The 19,088-nt window shown below is 51.0% G+C and overlaps 1 protein-coding gene across 1 annotated transcript in view; it reads right to left on the minus strand.

Moving 5' to 3' along the window:
• The window catches only part of CLUH (clustered mitochondria homolog), a 41,857-nt gene that overhangs the window by 13,451 nt on the left and 9,318 nt on the right, over positions 1 to 19,088 (minus strand). The window contains exons 2-13 of the mRNA XM_050908887.1: positions 13,473 to 13,669; positions 11,692 to 11,863; positions 11,386 to 11,529; positions 11,047 to 11,174; positions 10,241 to 10,395; positions 8,648 to 8,773; positions 6,774 to 6,921; positions 5,876 to 5,968; positions 4,619 to 5,313; positions 3,217 to 3,434; positions 2,445 to 2,549; positions 1,212 to 1,312 (exon numbers count right to left, since the gene is read on the minus strand). Coding sequence (XP_050764844.1) covers positions 1,212 to 1,312; positions 2,445 to 2,549; positions 3,217 to 3,434; positions 4,619 to 5,313; positions 5,876 to 5,968; positions 6,774 to 6,921; positions 8,648 to 8,773; positions 10,241 to 10,395; positions 11,047 to 11,174; positions 11,386 to 11,529; positions 11,692 to 11,863; positions 13,473 to 13,669 — 2,282 coding nt within the window. The remainder of the gene's footprint in view (positions 1 to 1,211; positions 1,313 to 2,444; positions 2,550 to 3,216; positions 3,435 to 4,618; positions 5,314 to 5,875; positions 5,969 to 6,773; positions 6,922 to 8,647; positions 8,774 to 10,240; positions 10,396 to 11,046; positions 11,175 to 11,385; positions 11,530 to 11,691; positions 11,864 to 13,472; positions 13,670 to 19,088) is intronic.

A 19,088-nucleotide genomic window follows, 5' to 3' on the forward strand; every position in this document is an offset into this window, starting at 1 on the left:
CGGCTTCCAGCAGTTTGCCCGAGGGCACACAGGAACTCAGTAGCAGAGCAGGGACTCGGAGGACTCCTGTGGCTCAGGCAGGGAGAACCGCTTTCCCCTTGGCATGGCTTATTTAACTAATGCTTGGGGAACTACCGGGCTAACCCTTCTTTAAGGGCCTCACAGTCACTAACTAAAAACATTTCCAATTAAAAGACTACATGGAGTTGTGCCTACTTAGCTGATAAGGGGAAATGGCACTTGCATTTTAAGTTGTGTTACAGTGCTGATAAAGAGTCACTTAATTCACGTCAAGGAGTAACATCAGTTACTCTCTGATACGCAGAGTATGGAGGACTGCCTGCTTACAGCAGCTGGCCTGTAACTTGCTCTCACACATGCTTGTGCAGCATTTTGTGTTTATATATCAGTGTATCAACTATCTTGTACAACAAGAGTCACGAAGCCCTCTTCTGATTCACTCCCCCTCCTTTTTTATTTAAAGACTGTATAGCCGGTCTTAAAGATTACGCTGACTACAAAACTAGTGGATTTAGAGTTCAGAAGAAATTTTCCAGCAAGGAAAATCCCCTCCTACATAAGCCCAACAACTCCTGAACCTCTTGGAGTGGAGATCATCAATTCTACCCTCCTAGTTACAGTGCCTGCTGTAACATATGCATTAGCAGTCAATTTAGAGAGCATCTTGAGAAGGGAAAAGCTGGTATTTCTTATCTAGCCAGCTGTATGGGTAAGCATCCAAAATGCTTAAGACTTAGAGAGGGAGTTTTTACAATAGATATTAGTGAGAACAATTTCCCAGTTCACTCCAAATTATTAGTCACCAATTGAGTCACAATCAGGGTCAGATAATACAATAAGTTGTGCAGGATGCCCAGGGCTAGGGAGGATGACTTATGTGGTCTTTATTGTCCCAAACTCTTAGCAATAGCTGTTAATTACCAGTGCCAAAAATTCTTTGCTGGATTGAGGTGGGAAAAATTGTGCCATGATGTAAGACAGGAAATGGAAAACTCCTCTCATGCTTGCACCAGAGATGCTTGCACTGTTCACCATACTTCACCACTGGTGCCAGAACTCGGCTGCCAGCAGAACACAGCGTTTGCTCGGGAGGTGAAGCCGGCGTACCGCTGTGTCAGTGCTTGCTCAGAGTGACGAGGCTCGAGGCAAGCTTTCAGAGGGGACATTACTGCTGGTCCTCAGTTCCTTACCAAACCTGGGATCTGGCATGACAGCAAGAACGCAGCAGCATCCTTCAGCAACTGCTTCTGATCCTGCACCTCCTCTTTGCTAGACTCGGGAAAACGAACACCTAGGAAAGTAAAAATAGAAAAACATAAACCACATCAACTCAAAGAAGAAACAAGTCATATACAGAAAGCATACAGTAAGAGCAGGTAAAAAGTTAAAGTGACTCTGTCTCCCTGGAATTAAAGGCACTTCTACAAAAACTCATCTACTCTACAACATGTTGCAATGGTAAGAGCATTAGCTGCTCTGCCTGGTTAGCAGCTGTGCTGCTCTTGCCCACTTACTCATTCTTAACGCAGCTTTTAAAAGCCCAAATTCTGCTCTTTATCTGGTCCATTCTACCTATTGCAAAGTGCTGTGTACACTTCCAGTGCAAAAGAGTCAACAGCAGATGGATCAGCAAATACTGCAAGGGCTAGAAACTCAGAGCCGTTTGCTTTTGCACAGCAAAATTAAAATTAGGTTTTAAGTTCTAGCTGCAAAGTCGGTGCCAAAGCACTAATCCTTACCAGCCTTAGAAAATGCTTGGGCGTTTCAAAACACATGCTCCTTCCGACACATTTATTCCAAGCTAAATTCAACTATATGGCCATTCCCCTGCAATTTGCACGCGTACAGCCTCGGTATTCACCCCCATAAACACTCTGGGAGCTTCTTCTGTATTTCCAAATACAAAACACTGATTCCAGCCATGGAAAGCCACATACAATGCCTGCGACTGATGCATGCATTTGAAAGGGCACTGTGACCTGCTTACCATGATGTTACCAAAACAAACCCTGCCCTTCACTGAGGATGCAACATAAGTCATTCAACTACAACTGTTGTTTTTTGTGTAAACTACTACATTAGGATCAAATTTAATTTTTTCCCTCCCTCTGCTTCTTTTCATGTGGTCTAGCAGCTGGGATGCTGGAGAATCGCAAGAAGATTCTTGGCAGCAATCTGCAGACCTCCCCCGAGCGTAGCGGTGGGAGACAGCTTACTGTCTGCATTCGGCAGTTTGAGCATTGCAATCAATTACACTTCTTTCTTTTTCTGTATCTTTGTGCTTCACGGAGAATCCTGCACCATGCCCAGCCAGCCAAAAGCCAGCAATATTCTTAGCTACAGAACACAATTATTTTGTCTGTAGCTGGCTGGACACAGCAATCCTCTGAAGGAGGACTAAAACCAGCTCTTTGTACACATACCTGGTGAGAAAATATCTGGGTTAAACCGAATGTCAAATGACGTGTCACTAATGGAGCCTACAGCTTTGCAAGCATTTCGAATCACTTCTCTGCTTTTGGGATCCACTGGAGCAGGAAGAAAAAACAGAATACAAATGAATGTGGATTTCAGAAGACAACAAGCCTAGCCATTAAATTAAGAGAAAAGTTTTGTTACTAAAAGCAGCAATGATGGCACATTCTGCAGAAATCCATTATATAAACAATCAATTGTAAGACATTTGGAAAGGAGAACGGCTGCAAAATGCAAAGTCTGAACAAGAGCACATAAGATGACCCAGAAAACCCATGGCCCCCCACCCCCCAACCACAGATACTCAGAAATCCAAGCCTGGGATTCCCAAAAGCGTCCGCGCATTGCACGCTTCCCAGCCCTGCCACAGCCCGCTCCCCTCCACCTGCACTAAGCCTCTGGCAGCCCAGCCCCGGCCACCGACCCTGCACGCCAGCTTGCCGGCCAGGCTCTCGCTCCTGCGGCAGAGCTGATGGACTTGCTGCATTCAGAGACACTCGCCCACCTACCCAACCGCCCGCAGGGTGATTAATTCATTAGTGTGTGAACAGCTCTATGCAAAGAGCTAAGACAATATTGATAGAAGCAGCCAGTGCTTGTCCTGTTTAACAACAAATAATCACCCTGACCACCCCCAGTCTGGCATAGCTCCTACCACTGACACAGCCCACCAGCTAGGGCAGGAGGCCTGGGCTGCTTCTGGTGCTGAGGATGAAATACCTGTTCCATCATCAGATGCGATGGTCTCAGCAAGCTCTTTCACCTGATCAAGTCCAGTCACGTTGTCGTCTATTTTACCGTCCTCTGACTCAGACTTCTCGCTGTCTGCAGTACCGTTCTCCGGAGAGGCGCCATTTTCCAGCGCACCTGAGCTCTCCTGCTTGTTGGCTTTCTGCTGCATCAGCTGCAGTGCAGCCAGCTTCATGAATAAGAGATACCTACAGTAAAGGAAAAGAGGAATTCAGCACAGCAGGAGAATCCAAGAGGATCACCACTGCTCTGTGAGGAAAAACCTCACAAAGTTAGCGTTATAGACCGTACAGTTTCCCTGTGGAAAGGCAGGATGTACACCCTCTTCCCATGAGCTTTCCAAAATCAAAGGAGTGCACCTCAGTTTATCAGAAGAAGCAAATAAAAGTGGGTTTTCGTTACCCATCACAATGGGAAACTAATTTCCTTGCGGTGGTTACAAATTGCTTTCCACACGCAGCATCAGCAGACAGCTCGGGAAGACTCTCACTGCCAGGTGCACAGGACTAGTCAAACACAAACCAGCAGCAATTTTGCCAGGAGACCTTAGCAGAGAGAGGCCCAGCCTCTGCTAGCCAAGGAGCAGCAGCAGCACCCTACGGCCACGGTCCTGCAGGCTGCTGGTCTGGAAGCTCTCCCAGGGAGCAGCAAAGCCTGCCTGCAGGCACGTGGCAGAACTGGGAAGGGTGCTGGCTGCAGAACTGGTTGCTCAGCGGGCAGCGCTCCTCCGTCAGCAAGGGGAGGGCTTCTCTTCCCGGCAAGTGAAGCACAGGCTCTAACCATCTGTGATAACAGAGCACCTGCAGCCCTCCACATCGGAAGCAGGAGCGTTAACATCATCAGCACCACGCGGCTGCACCACACAGCTTCGACTTGTCCGGCTCCCAGAGCTCCCACTTCCTTGCCTGCACTGAGCGAGCCCAAACGCCAACACATCCCACCACAAAAGTGCCTACAGCAGTTCCCATAGGTAATTTTTTTTCAGCCTCTAGGAAAAAAAGGTAGCATTCAAGACATCTGGAGAGCCTTAAAAAGAAGCATAAATCCTTCCCATTCCCCAGCCATCAGGTGCACAGGATATCTGCAGGGAAAGAATAACTTCTAAATGTTTGGACAGGAAACAACAAAAACAGATCTGGAGACTAAAAAGCAAACCACCTCTTTCCCTGGCTCCCTGTAACCCTGTCAGAATCCCTACTGTTTTCACCTCTCATTAAGTTAGTTTCTATAACTGCACCTGCACGGCCAAGCAACGGGGAAATTAGCTGCCCACTTCTGGGAGCTCTGCTGTGATGTCCCTGGGACAATGCAGCATGGTCCGGACTTGGACCGTTACCAGTTGCAGCTGGAGGAAGGGGGAAGCTCAGCTCACCTGTGTTCTACAAAGGCATCAACAAGCTCTTGCCGGAGACAGCAAAGCTTGTGTCTGTGCTGCTTGGGGAACCCCATTTTCTTACATTCCTCTGGCATCTCCTCCCCTTCAACAGGCAGGAAGTTTAGATCTGGAGGGAACGTGCGGAGCAGGTCCAGGATGTAGTGACGCCCATCGTTGCCAATAATGCCTTTGCACTCCACGGAGGAGCACAGCTCCACCTCCTCATTCTTGTCGTTGAGGACTTTGTGCTTCTGGATCTTAAGCGGCCTGCTGGTCTTCTCCAGCAGCTCCAGGTACTTGGGGTGCGAGACAACTGTCTTGCCAAAGTCTATTGACCCATAGATGACGCTCTGTTCCTGCTCCCGTTCCAAGATGCCAGGAATAATAGACTGAGCTGTCACCCTGTAACCTCTGTAATCCACCACTACAGTCCCCAGCGTGTACAGCCCTTCTACATCCACAGCATTATAGGTCCGCACACCATTGAGATCATTGGTAGGAGCTACGTAAGCAGCAACATCTCCGCCAAAGTCCTTGTAGTGGTCACGGACGTCAAAGCCCAGGCTGAAGAAAATGTTGTTCCAGATGAACATCTGCATCTTGGTCTCTTCACTGGGGTTGATGGCCATTACGTTGCCATCAATGACAGCCATAGCACCTCTTGTTGCTGCTGCAGTGAAGTCGCTGTGAACCTGGAGGCAGGTGGAGAGAAAGCTGGCTAAGGAAGGGCTCCCATCCTCCCCGCACCTCGTGCTCAAAGCTCCCTGCAAATTTCTCCTTCACTCCTCTCCTCCTGATAGCCTTCCAGCAGGCAGGCAGGCCAGCCAGCTGGCTTTCACTTTTGTGAGCCTGGCTAGCGGCTTGGATACAAGCTCCAGGAGCGAGAACATTAGGGATCAGCACGGCTCAGACTCATTAGCTCTCTGTGGAGGAGGACTTAGGTGTAAAAGTGTGTCCCCCCTCCCCCTGTTCCTCCCACCCACTCGAAGGAGGACTGGATCAGACAGAACAGCAGAGGACTAAGAGGAGGCTGCCTCGGGGTCAGCAGGGAGACACGGGGTCAAGGAGCGCAATTCTTCCCCGTGGGGCTGGGAGCAGAAGGCAGACGTGCGAGAGAGAACAAGACCCCTTAGCTTACAAATGGGGATCCTCCTCTTGCAGTTTCTAAAGGGCCGCCCAGGTGAAGCGTCCAGATGCAATACGGGCAGCAGAGAAGGGGCTGCGTGAGGAGCTGCCGGCACATCCCAAAGTTACCTTGAAAATGGCTCGTTCTCTCAGCAGCCTCTCGGGAAGGTTCTTGCGCGGCAGCTCTCGCGTGGTCTGCAGCTCCTCGTTCCAGTCTCTGGTCTGAAAGAGTCAAAGCCTTGTGGGAAGCAATGCATTGTGTAGGAAGGAGCTGGCAAGTCAGCATTTCTGCTTTACAAGGCATTTTGTGAGAGAAGGGAGGGGAAGGGCCAAGAATTCAGGCTGCCATGGAGTTCACAGGAAGTGAATTAGCAGCAGGAATGAACACTCCTCATGAGTGGACTTTATTCAACAGCAGTTGAATTAAGCTTACATTAGCCCAGCTTATGCAGCGCAGTTTAACCGAAATAGCAGCTTGCTAGCTCTCAAGGAGCACGGTACAGTTTTCATTAGCCAGCACACTGCGATGTGGTCACACCGCAGGCGGATAGCCGCCCATGGGTGGCCGTTACAGCCCTGCACCGCTCACGACCTGCAAGATTTTATGCTACAAAGCTGCAACTGAAGCATTTGGAATAGTTTGCTCAGAGACACAAGAGCCATTCCTGCAAATTTCTCCTTCACTCCTCTCCTCCTGATAGCCTTCCAGCAGGCAGGCAGGCAGGCATGGAGGAGCACTCTGCCTTCTGTGTGGTGGTGCTCGTCGGAGCAGGGACGTGGGATTTATAAACACCCGAGCAGAAGTTGCTCCTCTCAGACCTTTACGTGCTCAGGGAGTTGCAGGCTGAGCAGCACAGCCCCTACAGTCAAGGGCACTGTCAAGAACAAGGACTCCCACAAGTTTTCCCTTGATGAGCAAAACCCTTCCACAAATACCACAGGTCTACTTATTAAAAGTTAACCGGTTCCCAACGCAACTGGCAGCAAAACTCTTGCCAGCGTTCTCAGGCAAAGCAAGACCAAATACCTGTCCAGGTATGTGCTCTTCATAGCCCAGTCTAGAAGTATAAGCGTCTTCTGCCCGGACACAGTCCATGGCATGTTCTGCTTGCGGAGCCGTCCAGCTGTACACTTGGAAAGGAGTGGCTATCCTTTCAAAAGGGTGTCTCTGAACCCTAGTTTGGAAGTGAAAACAATTAGACATTTTCCAAAGGAAGATTTCTTTCTATTCTAAGAGAATTTTCCCTCTGCTGCAACATCAGCTTCTGACAAACAACAGAACAAGACCAGGCCTCACGAGCAGCACAGTGGACTTTCATTTAACAAGTACTACATCCCATAATGACTGATTGTCATGGGCAGTGTCTCTCAACAGCACTCTGCAGAATTACCTGGGCTCTCCCCATCCTCCTTTCCCCAGTTTTATCCTCAGTTGTATCACCGGAGATCCCCATCACCCTCTGCATTCGGAGGCGGAGGATGCCCACTCCCAGCTAGCCACCTCTCAGACTGGCCCTCAGTTTTCACACCAATCCATAAGGGTTGCATTATAAAACCAGCCTACAGCACACACATCCACTAATGAAGTGAAAAAGTAAGCTTCACTGCATGGCCTCTTGTGTAATCTGTCTGCTCTCAGCAGGTGCTGGAGTCTCATCTGTATTTACTTCTGGCCCAAGAAGCAATACAGTATAATCATTTTTAAATGGCCAGATAGTCACAGTGGTGGCTGGAGGCCACTGCTAATTTCCAGCCCTTGTCTAGCGTCACTTTCATCTTCTTAATGAGAGCAGAAGCAGAGCGCCTGAAAGCCACACAATGCGCCTGTCAATTTGCACCCTGCTGAGCCGAGGCAGTTCATTAAGTGGACTCTAAAGAATGACAGGCTTTTGCACAGGACCCACTGTCCTGGAGCAGAATAAATGGTCCCTGCAGAAAGGACAGGAGAATAAAACAATACATTATTGGTTTTTTTATTATTATAGGAGCTAGAGGAAATTAGAGAAAATGAACGTGCACGGACATGTTCAAAATAATTATTCTCTCTCCTCTGTAAGCCTACGCAAAGCCCTCATGTGTTACTTTCCCTGGTATTTTACGCTTCAGTCTCTTTTTTGGATTCAGGGGCGAAGTACCTACTGATCAGGTTACCAGCCCAGTTGCTGCTGCAGCATGTGGGCATGCTTCACATTAACTCTTTGCTGCCTGGCTAGCTAGGATCTCATCAAGTCTTCCACGAGGCATGTAGCCAACATCGAGACTCAGCGAGGAGACCTCCATCTCAGGAACTGGTCAACACATCAGCAGTTTCCCTTGTATGAACACTGCAGTCCATCTCTGGGCTTTCTCTCCCACTGTGCAAATTGCCCTACGTGTTCAGCTTCTCAGCAGGGACAGAGCGCGTTGAATTCCAGGTAAGCCCCACAATTGATACTCCCATGGCAATGGAACGCTGTCGTCCCCCCAACCCTTTGCTTTAGGCAGAACTGAAATCCATAAATCTACATGCTGTAAGCAAGAGTCATCTGGGAGCTCCAGCCAAGAGAAACCATCCAGTGGATAAGGATCAGGACTCTGGGCTTCCACCAGGCTCTGTTACTGTCATGCTGAACAACAGCAGACAGTCACATCAGCTCTGACAGCTCCATGTTTCGAGCGAGGGAAAGCCAGTTACATCAGGGTGCTGCCATGACATTTGGTCAGGTGTTTTGTGGTCCTTGCTGCATAGACTCGCATGTCCCAACCACCCCACCGCTCTGAGCTCTGAGAAAGCAGGCATTGCAATCCTTGCTATACCAGTGGCACCCAGTTCCCACAGAACCGGCCACATAGCTGAGCCTCACCAAGCAACTTCACAACAGACTACTCAAGGCAACTAGAGAGGAAAAAAAGCGCTGCTACCGTTTCTTCTGCAGAGCAGAAAAGTTTTTTTTGAAGGTAGGGCTGATCTGGTTAAGTAGTTCCACCAAGGAATGACTGAGAAAACTGGGGTTTGCAGGTTTGGGATTGAAGTTGTACGCAGTAGACCTGCAAGAGAAAACAGAAACAAAGTCACAAGCCGTTGCCATACCTGAGACTTCCCATACCCTAGGAACATGGTACATGAATGAGAGCTTTCCATATATGCACTGCATGAAAGGCCTGCACAACATGCCTTGCTTGCAAAATGGAGATGACATGGCACATGGGCAGATGGGCTGCAAGGGCCCTCTCCAGTCTCTCCACAGGAGATACAGCTAGTAACCCTGTACCTGGGCCCTGATGGATTGCACAGCAAATTTAATTTAGACCTCCTTCAGCCACCACCAGGTTCAAGAAAGGGTTATATTTTTGTAGCGGGAAAGGACTGATTTCACAGAGCTTCCCAAACACACCAAAAGGGCCTTTGCTTAACAGAGAACCCAACGGTAATGGCACCAACTATACCAAACGGTTGGTGCCCTCTCAAGATACTCCGTCTCCCGGCTGGAAGGCTGAGCACCAGACCTGCCAGGAGCACACCAACAGGTCCCCCTCGCCAGGTCACATTTTGCCAAACTCAAAAAGGCCACCGTTTCATGTTCATTGTGCCACTTGGACTCCTGGGACCTGCACCCAGATGTGCGCCCTTAGACTCATTACTTTTAACACTTATTTTTACAGATCTGGGGGGAAAACAATGGACTACAAATTATTTCTTCCAGGAGCCAGTTTAATGCAGAGCACTTCCACTTCATGAAGTGATAGAAGGTGGAAATGTGCTTGAATTTTATCTTCTATATTTTAAGCTCTCCTTCTCTTCAGGCAGCTTCATTCTTCTGTGAATTATAACCTTGTATTTCAAACACACAGTTATGGTTGCCCAGGAAATTATCTGGATTGCACGATCGAGGCCACCCAGAGATGTTTCCGAGCTGACGGCTGCTCAGGTACAGCAGGGTTTGTTGCTCTGAAGTTCTCTCCTGTCCACCCTCAACTCAACAGGTCTCTGTTACAGGCTACTGGGCTGGATGGACCCTGCACCTCCCTCAATCCAGCCACTCTGACAGGCACAGGCACAGCACAGCCACTTTAACAGTCTCTCATAGTCACTATTTAAAAAAAAATTAAAAAGAAAAATTAAAAACATCTAGTCAAATCTGTGCCCAGCTTAGGAAGTTCTGACAGGCTGTGCTTTTGCTTTAGGGCAAAATGAGATAGTTGCAATGGTCAGGTAGGAATTCCATCCCAACTCAAAATGCTCTAATTAGCTGATGACATTATGGGAAGTTTAAACTTTCCCTAAAGCATCAGGCATTTATCCACTGTGGAAAAGTGGTACCAGGCATAACTGAACAGCCCAATCCAGTATAGCAACTCCTACAAACCCATGTGAGCAGCGAATTAAAACAGGCTATTTTCCACCCCAAAAAAAAAAAAAAAAGAGCAGCGATTGATTGTTTGTGGGTTCTTTTCCAGTTGGCTATCGCAATCTCCCTGCTGCAGGGCAGGACAGGAGGAATCTTAGTTACTCACTGATTCAAGTAAAATCCTCGAGTGGATGCAGTGATACTGACGTGCCGATCCTCCACCGTGATGACATATAAATACATGAGGTCCCCATGCATTTTCCGGTTACCGGGTGGAGGGTTCCAGCCACTCATCGTCAATACCTTTAGGCACTGCAAAGGCTACAGAAGAACACAACAAAAGCAACTCCTGTCAGCAGGAATTAATTCCCTTGAGTTACAGAGCCATTCAAGGTACATGCCAGATTCCTTTTACCTGCCGCCCTCGCTTGGTTCCAGAAAGAGAGCTTACAAAAAAAACTGGTCTCAAGAGCATAGCCTTCCTCGAGCCCTTCGCAGTCCACTAATTTGCCTCAGTTTGCTGCCTTTCGCACCATAAGACACAGGTAAAAACAGACACCTTGGGCCTTTGGGCTGCACAAGGCATGGATTTCTTGCTGTACTGGTTTTCAAATGGCAGCTTCTAAACCGGAATCCAAGTGGGAGGGTATGGGAAAGCTAAGGGTAATTTGTAGTGATCTGCAGATCCTGTCTCCAGGACTTTGCAGAGAAATGCAGTTCTCCCTTCCCTGCCACCCCTCCCAATGAGACGGGCCATTTTACACTCTGCAGATGTCCAGGCTTGGTGTCCAGTGTTTTGCACACAAGCTCTTGGACTTTATTCTTTTGGCTAAGCAGCGCTATTCCAGCACTCATTAAGCATCAAGCAGAGCAAATCCCAAAGTCCACTTCAGTGCAGCTTTCAATCCCTGAACACCAGTTTGCTGCAAGGAATGTGCCGATAGCTGTTTTAATGACACAGGAGAACTCTACCTTCCAGTCTCTGTTCTGGGGCTGAAGGGCACACAGGGGTCTCTCTTTGCTACCTGGCAGGATATGTTCAGGAGGGGTGCAGTCAATTTGTTCCATTTCGGTACCTTTCTTCTTCCGTTTTCCACTGTCTAGAACGGACGGAGATAGAAAGTCAGTGCTGAAAACCACAGCATTCCCTCCTCCAGTAATTATTCAAGGAGGAATGCAGAAGTGCTCCGAGTGTTTCTCTGCACTCCTGAATGATGTGGGACAGCCAATTGTTACGATGTGTTTTAACAAAGCAAGGAGCCAGGGGAATGAAAACACTGACCACACCAGAGAAGCCTTTTGGCCCCGTACCTCCCAAGTCTCCTTCAGTGAAGACACTCAGGAAGGACAATGAATTACAGTCCACACCATTGAAAGCATCTGACGGGTCAAGACTCTTCAGAAGGTCCCGAATGTGACGCACATGTATCCTGGCTTCTCGCACTGTGTACGGCTCTGATGAGCAAAAATGGAGGAAAGAAACTGGAATTACACAGTTGCTTACTCCTTTGGCACACAGGTCTCAAAAAGGGACCACAGGAAAGGGCTGCCAGGTGGCCAAAACCGCTCCCTATGAAAACCCTCACTCATTCCCTCCCGAAGTCTGAAGGAACTTGCCTTCCACCACTTTCAGCAGCGAGCCCTCCTGCAGTCCTTCAATAGTTTTCAGCTCAGCGAAGTTATCGAGGACATTGCCATCCAGCTGCAGCGAGAAGCAAGTCCGATGGCAGGTATCCTCACGGTCCATCAAAACTTGGTGGATCTCTTGCACCATCTCTTGAGGAGAGACCTTAAGAAGGGAAGAACCCAGACAGTTATTCTCAGTCCTCACGCGTGTTCTTGCCAAACTTTGTCCCTCTGCTGCAGAGTCAAACACCTCTGGTACCTCTCCAGGCTTGGAAAGGCAGACTCTAGCTCTCCCTCCCAGAGATATCACTTCTGTCCCTCCTGGGAGGGTCGGCCACCCCAGCTCCACCCCACAGAGCTTGGCACCCAGAGGTGTCACAGCCTGGTGCTGTGCCAAGCACGCAGCACAGGACAAGAAAGGGCAGTGAAGGAAAGGAAGGTGGTGGGGGAAAACGGGGGCTCTTCCCTTATCCATTCACAGTGGACATTTGTGGTGAGGCTTTGAATGATGCACATGGAAAACAGACCATTTCCTCCCCTCAATCTGCCACAGTATCCGCAGCATGGTGTGGCACGTCCATGCCAGTGCCACACCTCCAGGGCACGCTACCCGCAAGCGCGCGGCTCCCGTGATGCACAGAAACCGCCCCAGCTTGTGCACCAGGGCTGCTCTCCTACCTCCCTGCTCTGGCTCCAGCACCACTGACACTGCTCTCAAGCTAGGAGGACTCAGGGTAGTTTACATAAGCTGCTGTAAACAACATGGCCTGCTATCATTAGCCTATTAAAACTAACAGCCAAGGGGATTTAAAGGAGAAAAAAGCTAGGCTGTGATACAGCTAGTTTCATGGGGAATGTAATTTCACTGCACTCTCTGCTAGTCTTGGGGAGATAAGACTTCCCACTGGGTTTAGACTCCAGATGCCTCTCCCCGAAATTAGAGATACTTCATCCAAATGGTGTTCAGTGAAGTATCAAGCTAAATCGGAATATCAACTAGGCATGTCAAAGCCCGTCCTGATCTGGCAGCACGTCATTGTCCACATGACACATGCAGAGCTCTCTGTGCAGAGGGGAAGTGGAGACTACATCATTCCCTTGATCTTCAGGCTGGTGCTTGAGCTCCCTGAGCTGTACTAGCACCTGCTGCTGTACCAAACCCAGGTTAGCCCGAAGGAGCATCATGCCAAAACTGCTAGGCAAGCAAGGGACGTTCCCTTCCTGAGAGTCAGGCCCAGAAATCACGTTTTCACATCCCTCCTTTAAAACAGCCCAGAAGGCCATTTCCCCTATGCTCAGCTCCACGCCTGAGCCCCTCTGCGATGGGCAAGAAGCAGCTACACCTCAGCTAATTCCCCCTCCCCTTGCTCCACACCTGGGATCGGAGCAAAACACCCTCCCCATCCTTGCAAAGCCTAGGCAGGCCTGTGCCAAACAGCCTGTTGCTCCTGTCTCCTCTTCCTTCCTTTTTCTCCAGGAGCCACTGGTCAGGCAGCTTCTCTCCTACACCCTCCATGCTTTGCTGCCTCCTTCCCCACTCAATCCCACCAGAGGACAGACAAGTCAGGGAGCTGTGAGCAGCCTGAAGGCACTGTCCAGACCACGGGGGCTAACAAGGGCCTTCCTGGGCACAGTCCCCTGTCCCCTTCCCTGCCTGGATGGCTGAAGGGACAGTGCTGTGTGTGCCCTGGCTCAAACGATTCCCGCCTCCTCCTCCTCCTCCTCCTGCAGCACCGCCTCAGTTCCCCTCCCCAGCCGGCAAAGGGAGGTACCTGCAGGGAAAAGGGCTCTATCCCTGGCGCACAGATCTTGACGGTAAATCCCGTGTCCTGTATGACAATGACCTCCTGGTCGTTCCCATCTTCTCCTGGGTCGGTCTCCTCGTGGCCGTTCTGCCTGGCATCCTTCTCGCCCTTGAGGCTCTCATGCGGGCTGCTGCCATTCATCAGTGCCACGCCAGACGGATGCTCTGGGCGAGAAGAGAGGGATTTAGACAAGGTATGAGCAAAGAGACGGTCCTCTCCGAGTGGCTGGAGAGACTGGTTCGGACAACACCACCGTCCTCTGGCCAAGCCAAGCGAACCAGGGGTTAAAAGGCAGCAAGCATTTTATTCGGTACTTGGTGTTTACTAGACCTAGGTGTGCCAGGCCCTTCCCTCCCTTCCCCTCACAGTGTAATTAACATGCTCTCGCTCGCCCGCGGGGTTTGCATCTTCCACAAACTGTGTGCGGAGAGGGGAGGGAAGGAAAGCAGGAAGAATGGGTCAGTGTACAACACAGTCAGCTTAGTCTTAAGAAGCCTCTTAATTAAAAGAAATGGGTGTGTGGTGCTTTGCAGCCCGGAGGCAGCTGTAACCTCTGCACCAACATGTTACCCAGCTCCTAACATACCTCCTGGTACGCTACTGCTCAGCCAGGAGAGAAGGGAGGGGAAGAGACAGCAGTTGCATTGCTAACGCCAGGTTACTCCACAGGCACACAAACAGCTCCCACGCCCCTGCCTGCATCTGGCCACCCTCTGCATTTTCAAAATACTTCGTGGAGATCCCATGGTGCCAGGGCGAGGCTTTGCCTAAGCAATTTTATTCAAGAAAAAGGTGACAACATTTTAAGTGCTCATTTAGACAGATGCGTCACAGGGACGGGGAACTCTCTGCACCTACTTCACCGCTCTTGCAATGGTTTCTTTTCTTTTCCAATAAGGCGGATAGTGTCAGAGAGCTGATAAGATCTAGGAAGCTGCAGGTCTCCTAGAGCAGCCTACACCCACCAAACCAGGCTGGGGACCACGCTAAAGAGGATACACTGCATTGTTGGACTGAGGCGCTGCCAGGGTAAGCTGGAGTCGTGGAAAGAGCCGCTGATGACAGCTGTTGAGAGAGGGAAGAGACCCCCTCGTCCCCAGCCTGGGAGCAGGGCACCGCTCTGATCCACCTACCCTAGGCAGCAAACGCTGGAAGGGAGCGGGCGTCACGCCCCACGGGTGCGTTTGCAGCACGGCTGTCCCGTCCCGTCTGCGCACAGCCAGCACACCCGTCTGTCGGACCCTCGAAGTCACACATGGCGGTTCCAGCTTGGTGCTCCCAGGCACCCACTCGCAGGCGGCGCAGACAGAGCGGGTTGGGGGCTTTCCCAGGCACTGGGAACAGCCTTTCCGAAAGGCTGCATGGGGTTAGGGTGGCTCAAAGCCAGGATAATGCCCTGAGGCTGCTGAACACCGAGCTGCAGTCCTCCAGCCAGCTCCACCTGGCAGGTCTCTTTCCTCCTCCTCCTCGCCTCCCAGCAAGGCATCAGTCCCAGCCCCAGCTGTGCTCCAGGGGAGATGGCAGCTCAACCTCCGTCACTTCTGAAATGCAGACTGGCGCTGTGGCTTGAAGACCTAAAGCCATTGTGGCTAGTTCTTGCCCATCAGCCCCAACTGCTCTGGCAGCCCAGAAAAGTCATCCAACCTTCACCATGTGTAAGAACAGGGGTGGAAATACTATGTCCCCTTGCATGCCTCTGGAGCGCAACATGAGGCTGCAGCGACAAGCCCTGCTGAAGCATCCCCAGACGGTCATGCTGCTGCTCCAGACTACTACTGCCAACAGCAAACCTCCCGCAGAGGCGACTGTCAAGGCTGAATTAGGACATGGTGAAAGAGAGCACGAAACCGAAGGAAAGCACACCCATTCCAAAAGGCAGCAGGTAACAGCTACCTTAAGCAGCCTTTGCTGCCTTCAGCATCTCGGCAGCTGCTGCTCACGTTCCCTGTCACTTTGCGTATGTCCCTAACGCGAGCTGTTCATTTCTTTGACAGATGAAGCCACAGGCAAGCCAGACAAGAGGCCTGGCTCTAGCAAGCTGCAGTCACGCTAGGAAGGAGGAAGAAAAGCTCCACACAAGAGTGCCCTAAGAGATGTGGTTTCAGAAAAACCACGCCATGCCCAGAGGGCTGGGGAGAGCCCCTCGTCACACCCTACAGCCAGCACAGCCACACTCCTGGACTGCCTGAACACGCGGCGACGAGGAGGAAAAGCAGAAAAGCTAATCGCAGAAGAGCTATACCTGGGGCTACTAGTACTGTAGACAGGACGACCCGCCAGGCTCCCAAGCCAGGCCTGTTCCAGCCCCTGCCCACCCAAGCAGGGCAGGATCACTGAGCTTTTGCTCCTGCTGTAGCAGCCAGAAAGGGGAGGCAGAATTTGGCTACGAGGAAGGCTGTAGCACTGACCAAAGACCCAACAGCCCATCTTCAACTGCTGTGGCAGCAGCCGAGGGCAAAATCCAGGCACAGCCGCAGCAGTGCTGCCCACTGCCCCAAGACCCCCAGTCTCCACCTATCCATGACCAAGGACCTTTCCGACAGCGTCACAGATGACGAGCTCGAGGTGCTGCTTACGAACAGTGGACTTTCGCTGGCAGCTGAGGTGTGGAATGAACAGCCCGTGGGATGTGCCAGCTCCTGTGTCTCTGCAATCATTCCCCGCCACATCGCCTGTCCTGATGCTCCTGCAGTCTGCCCTGTGCCATGCTCCAGGCACACTCCTGTGCCTGGTAGTCATGCTAAAGGCTTGACCAAGGATGCTTTCCAACCAACCAACTCATCAGCAGTAGCAAGGTGGGCACTGAAGCTACTTCTGTGCCACAACAGTTGGCAGGATATTCCCAAAAGGGACACTGTCATCTCTGAGCAAATGTGATTTTGGTTTATGTCTTTTTTTCTAAGCAAGATCCAACAGAGAAGGTGCCTCCATAGTGAGCAGAAATTAACTGACCAGCTTGGAGCTGGAAGTGGGGAGAAGGAAAGCAGTGCATAAGGACTAACCAAACCAGAAGGAGACAGGCTTCACACGAGAGCTGAGCAACCCATGCACACGCTGGTCTTGAGCACAGCAAACACCTTTAGCTGCAAAGCAAGACAGGGAAAGCCCACACGCAGCAAGGAGAAGTTCCCAACCAGGACCACGCTTCTGCTTTTCACTACTCAGTGGTATCAGATCCCCAAACCATCGCTTGTTTCAGAAATCAAAAGACTGTTTCTTGTCTGCAGAAATACAACATATTCACAGTTTCCATCCCTCTTTCCCTACTTAAGGGAAGATGGGGCTGGTACAGCTCTGCACTGTGTGACAGAAGAGACGTGTAGAGGCAACATCTTCACTTCTCCTTATGCCAGAAGATCCAGCTTCAGCTAGCACTGTCTTAAGTTTAGAAACAAAAGTTAAACCTGGACTGAGAAAGGCCAGCTGTCCAGCAGGTTAATCCTCTGACTTAAGGCCAGTGAAGGCTTTCCAGTGGGGTTTTTACAGAACGGGTATGTTTTGACGAAAACAGCGTGTTTTGTTGCAACCCCAGCTGACGGCAGCGCAGGCAGGCGAGCTCGCCTGGAGGACGTGTTGCCTGCTGGGTGCTGACTCACCGCGTGTGCTCTCCCCGCGGGGAAGCGGAGCTTCACCCACCTGCCTTAAAGTGGGTCACCGGTTCTTACCGCCTGCTGCAGACCGGCTGTGCCGTGGCCTCAGCAGCGCCAGCAGGGAGAGCAAGGCAAAAGCATCGGGCACTTGATTTCAGCATACTCAAGATGGCAGGAAGAGCAACAGGGACACCTGAAAGACACCTGCAGAGACCTCTCTCCTGTTACTCACTCTCAGTTCAAGCCCCAAACGGGCCAGTAGCTGCATTTAGTTGCAAGCTCTCGCCCACAGGAGAAAGTGCCGAGCGATGCACCCCGGATGGTTTCGCGGAAGGCGGCTGAGTCACGGGGAAGCGGTCCCACCCGCTCCGGGGGCACTACCCGGCCGCTCCTCCCGCTCACGCTGCCGGAGACAGAGCAAGGAGATCCCTCCCGGTACACGTCGGCCTCGAGACATGGTTTTGCGGTCTCAACCAAAGACTCTGACCATCCGGTCATTCCAAGGGATGCGCCAGCGTCCCAGCAAGGACCCTCCTCCTTTCAGCCCCTGGTTTGTGCCCGTAGGCACAGCTGAGGCTGCTAAGCTCTGGCTTGCGCTGGCTGGCAGCCGAGCTGTAACACGATGTTCTCATTGCTACTCGGAGCACAGCGTCAACAAACCTCGAGCGCACGCACGACTAAAGCGTCAGGAGAATGGGCAAAGCAAAACACTGAAGAGGGAAGGCGGCGGCACAGGCACCAGCTCACCGGGAGGAATCGACTGCCTGACTGCGGCTCGCACCTGGTAGAGAGGTTCAGGATTAAGTTTCATCTTTGCACCTGGACCACGAGTACACACGCCAAGGTGACAGGCCCTGTTTTAATCACGCTTCCTATTTACAGCAAGCCCGCAGAGGTGGTGGGCACCTCGCGAACCTGACCACTCAGGATCCCAGCATGAAAGAGGGTGCACACCTGAACCTGAATATTGCTGGCTGCATACAGTGATAGACAGCATAGAACATGGGAAGTGTTAGTTAATAACTAATTAAACAAATCTTCTAAACCAAAGTCAGTCACTAACAGGTCAAAAAAGACAGCAACATTATGTTGCTGTGAGTTAGCCTGGTCTGGAGGGACTGCTCTGTAGGTGAGGAGTTTCCTTCCCTACATTTAGTAACAGCGGAGATTATTAGAGGCACTACATTGAAAATTAAAACCCTACCTTTTCCGTCACCAAGTTTAAGAGTGCATTTCTTATTATTGGCTCCAGTGTCATTCTGAGGGCCCAAATTCTGCCTTTCCCTCCTCAAAAGTATTTTGAATTCTGAGCAGCATAAGACAGTTTCTGCACGGTCTCCCAACCAGCTGGGCCTGAGCCTGAACACCCGCTGCTGGCACGCCGATGGGCACATGGAAAGCAAGCAAGGCGCTAAACCAAAAACCAAGCAACCAGCTCAGGTCCGTCACCCTACACATCCCCTCATGCCACCAGATGCACCAAAAGACAGCATTTGAGACCAAAATTCAGCCACTACACAGGGACTGAACAAAAAAAAAAATACAGTGATAGAAAGGCAAAATTTGACCTTGAGACTTAAAAAATAATAGTCTGAGTTTCTCATATCCTAGAAGCCCTGGCGAGGACAAAAGCCACTCTGAGTTACTATTTGGTGCCACACTGGAGCGACTGCCATGGACTCCAGCCGTGCTATGCCAGTTTGTGAAGAAGTGGGAGAGGAGGAAAGCAAGATGCGGCCGAGCTGCTGTGCCGCGAGCGGGCGGCTGCTCCCCTCCCACGCTGCAGCAACTGGCTGGGGCCCCGCTGTCCCCACAGCACTGGAAAGATGCATCGGGTGAAGGAGGAGAATGAACATCCAGTCCCTGTGCTCAGGGCAGCCGCGGAGCTGCTCCATCCCTGCAGGTCAGGCGTCTCCTCCCACCCGTGCATGGCTGAAGGGAGCCAAAGGCTCCGAGCAAACGCTGCTCCAGTCCCTCACCGCCCCACACTCCT

This window comes from Gymnogyps californianus, chromosome 20 (assembly GCF_018139145.2).
Source record: "Gymnogyps californianus isolate 813 chromosome 20, ASM1813914v2, whole genome shotgun sequence".
Taxonomy (NCBI): Eukaryota; Metazoa; Chordata; class Aves; order Accipitriformes; family Cathartidae; genus Gymnogyps; species Gymnogyps californianus.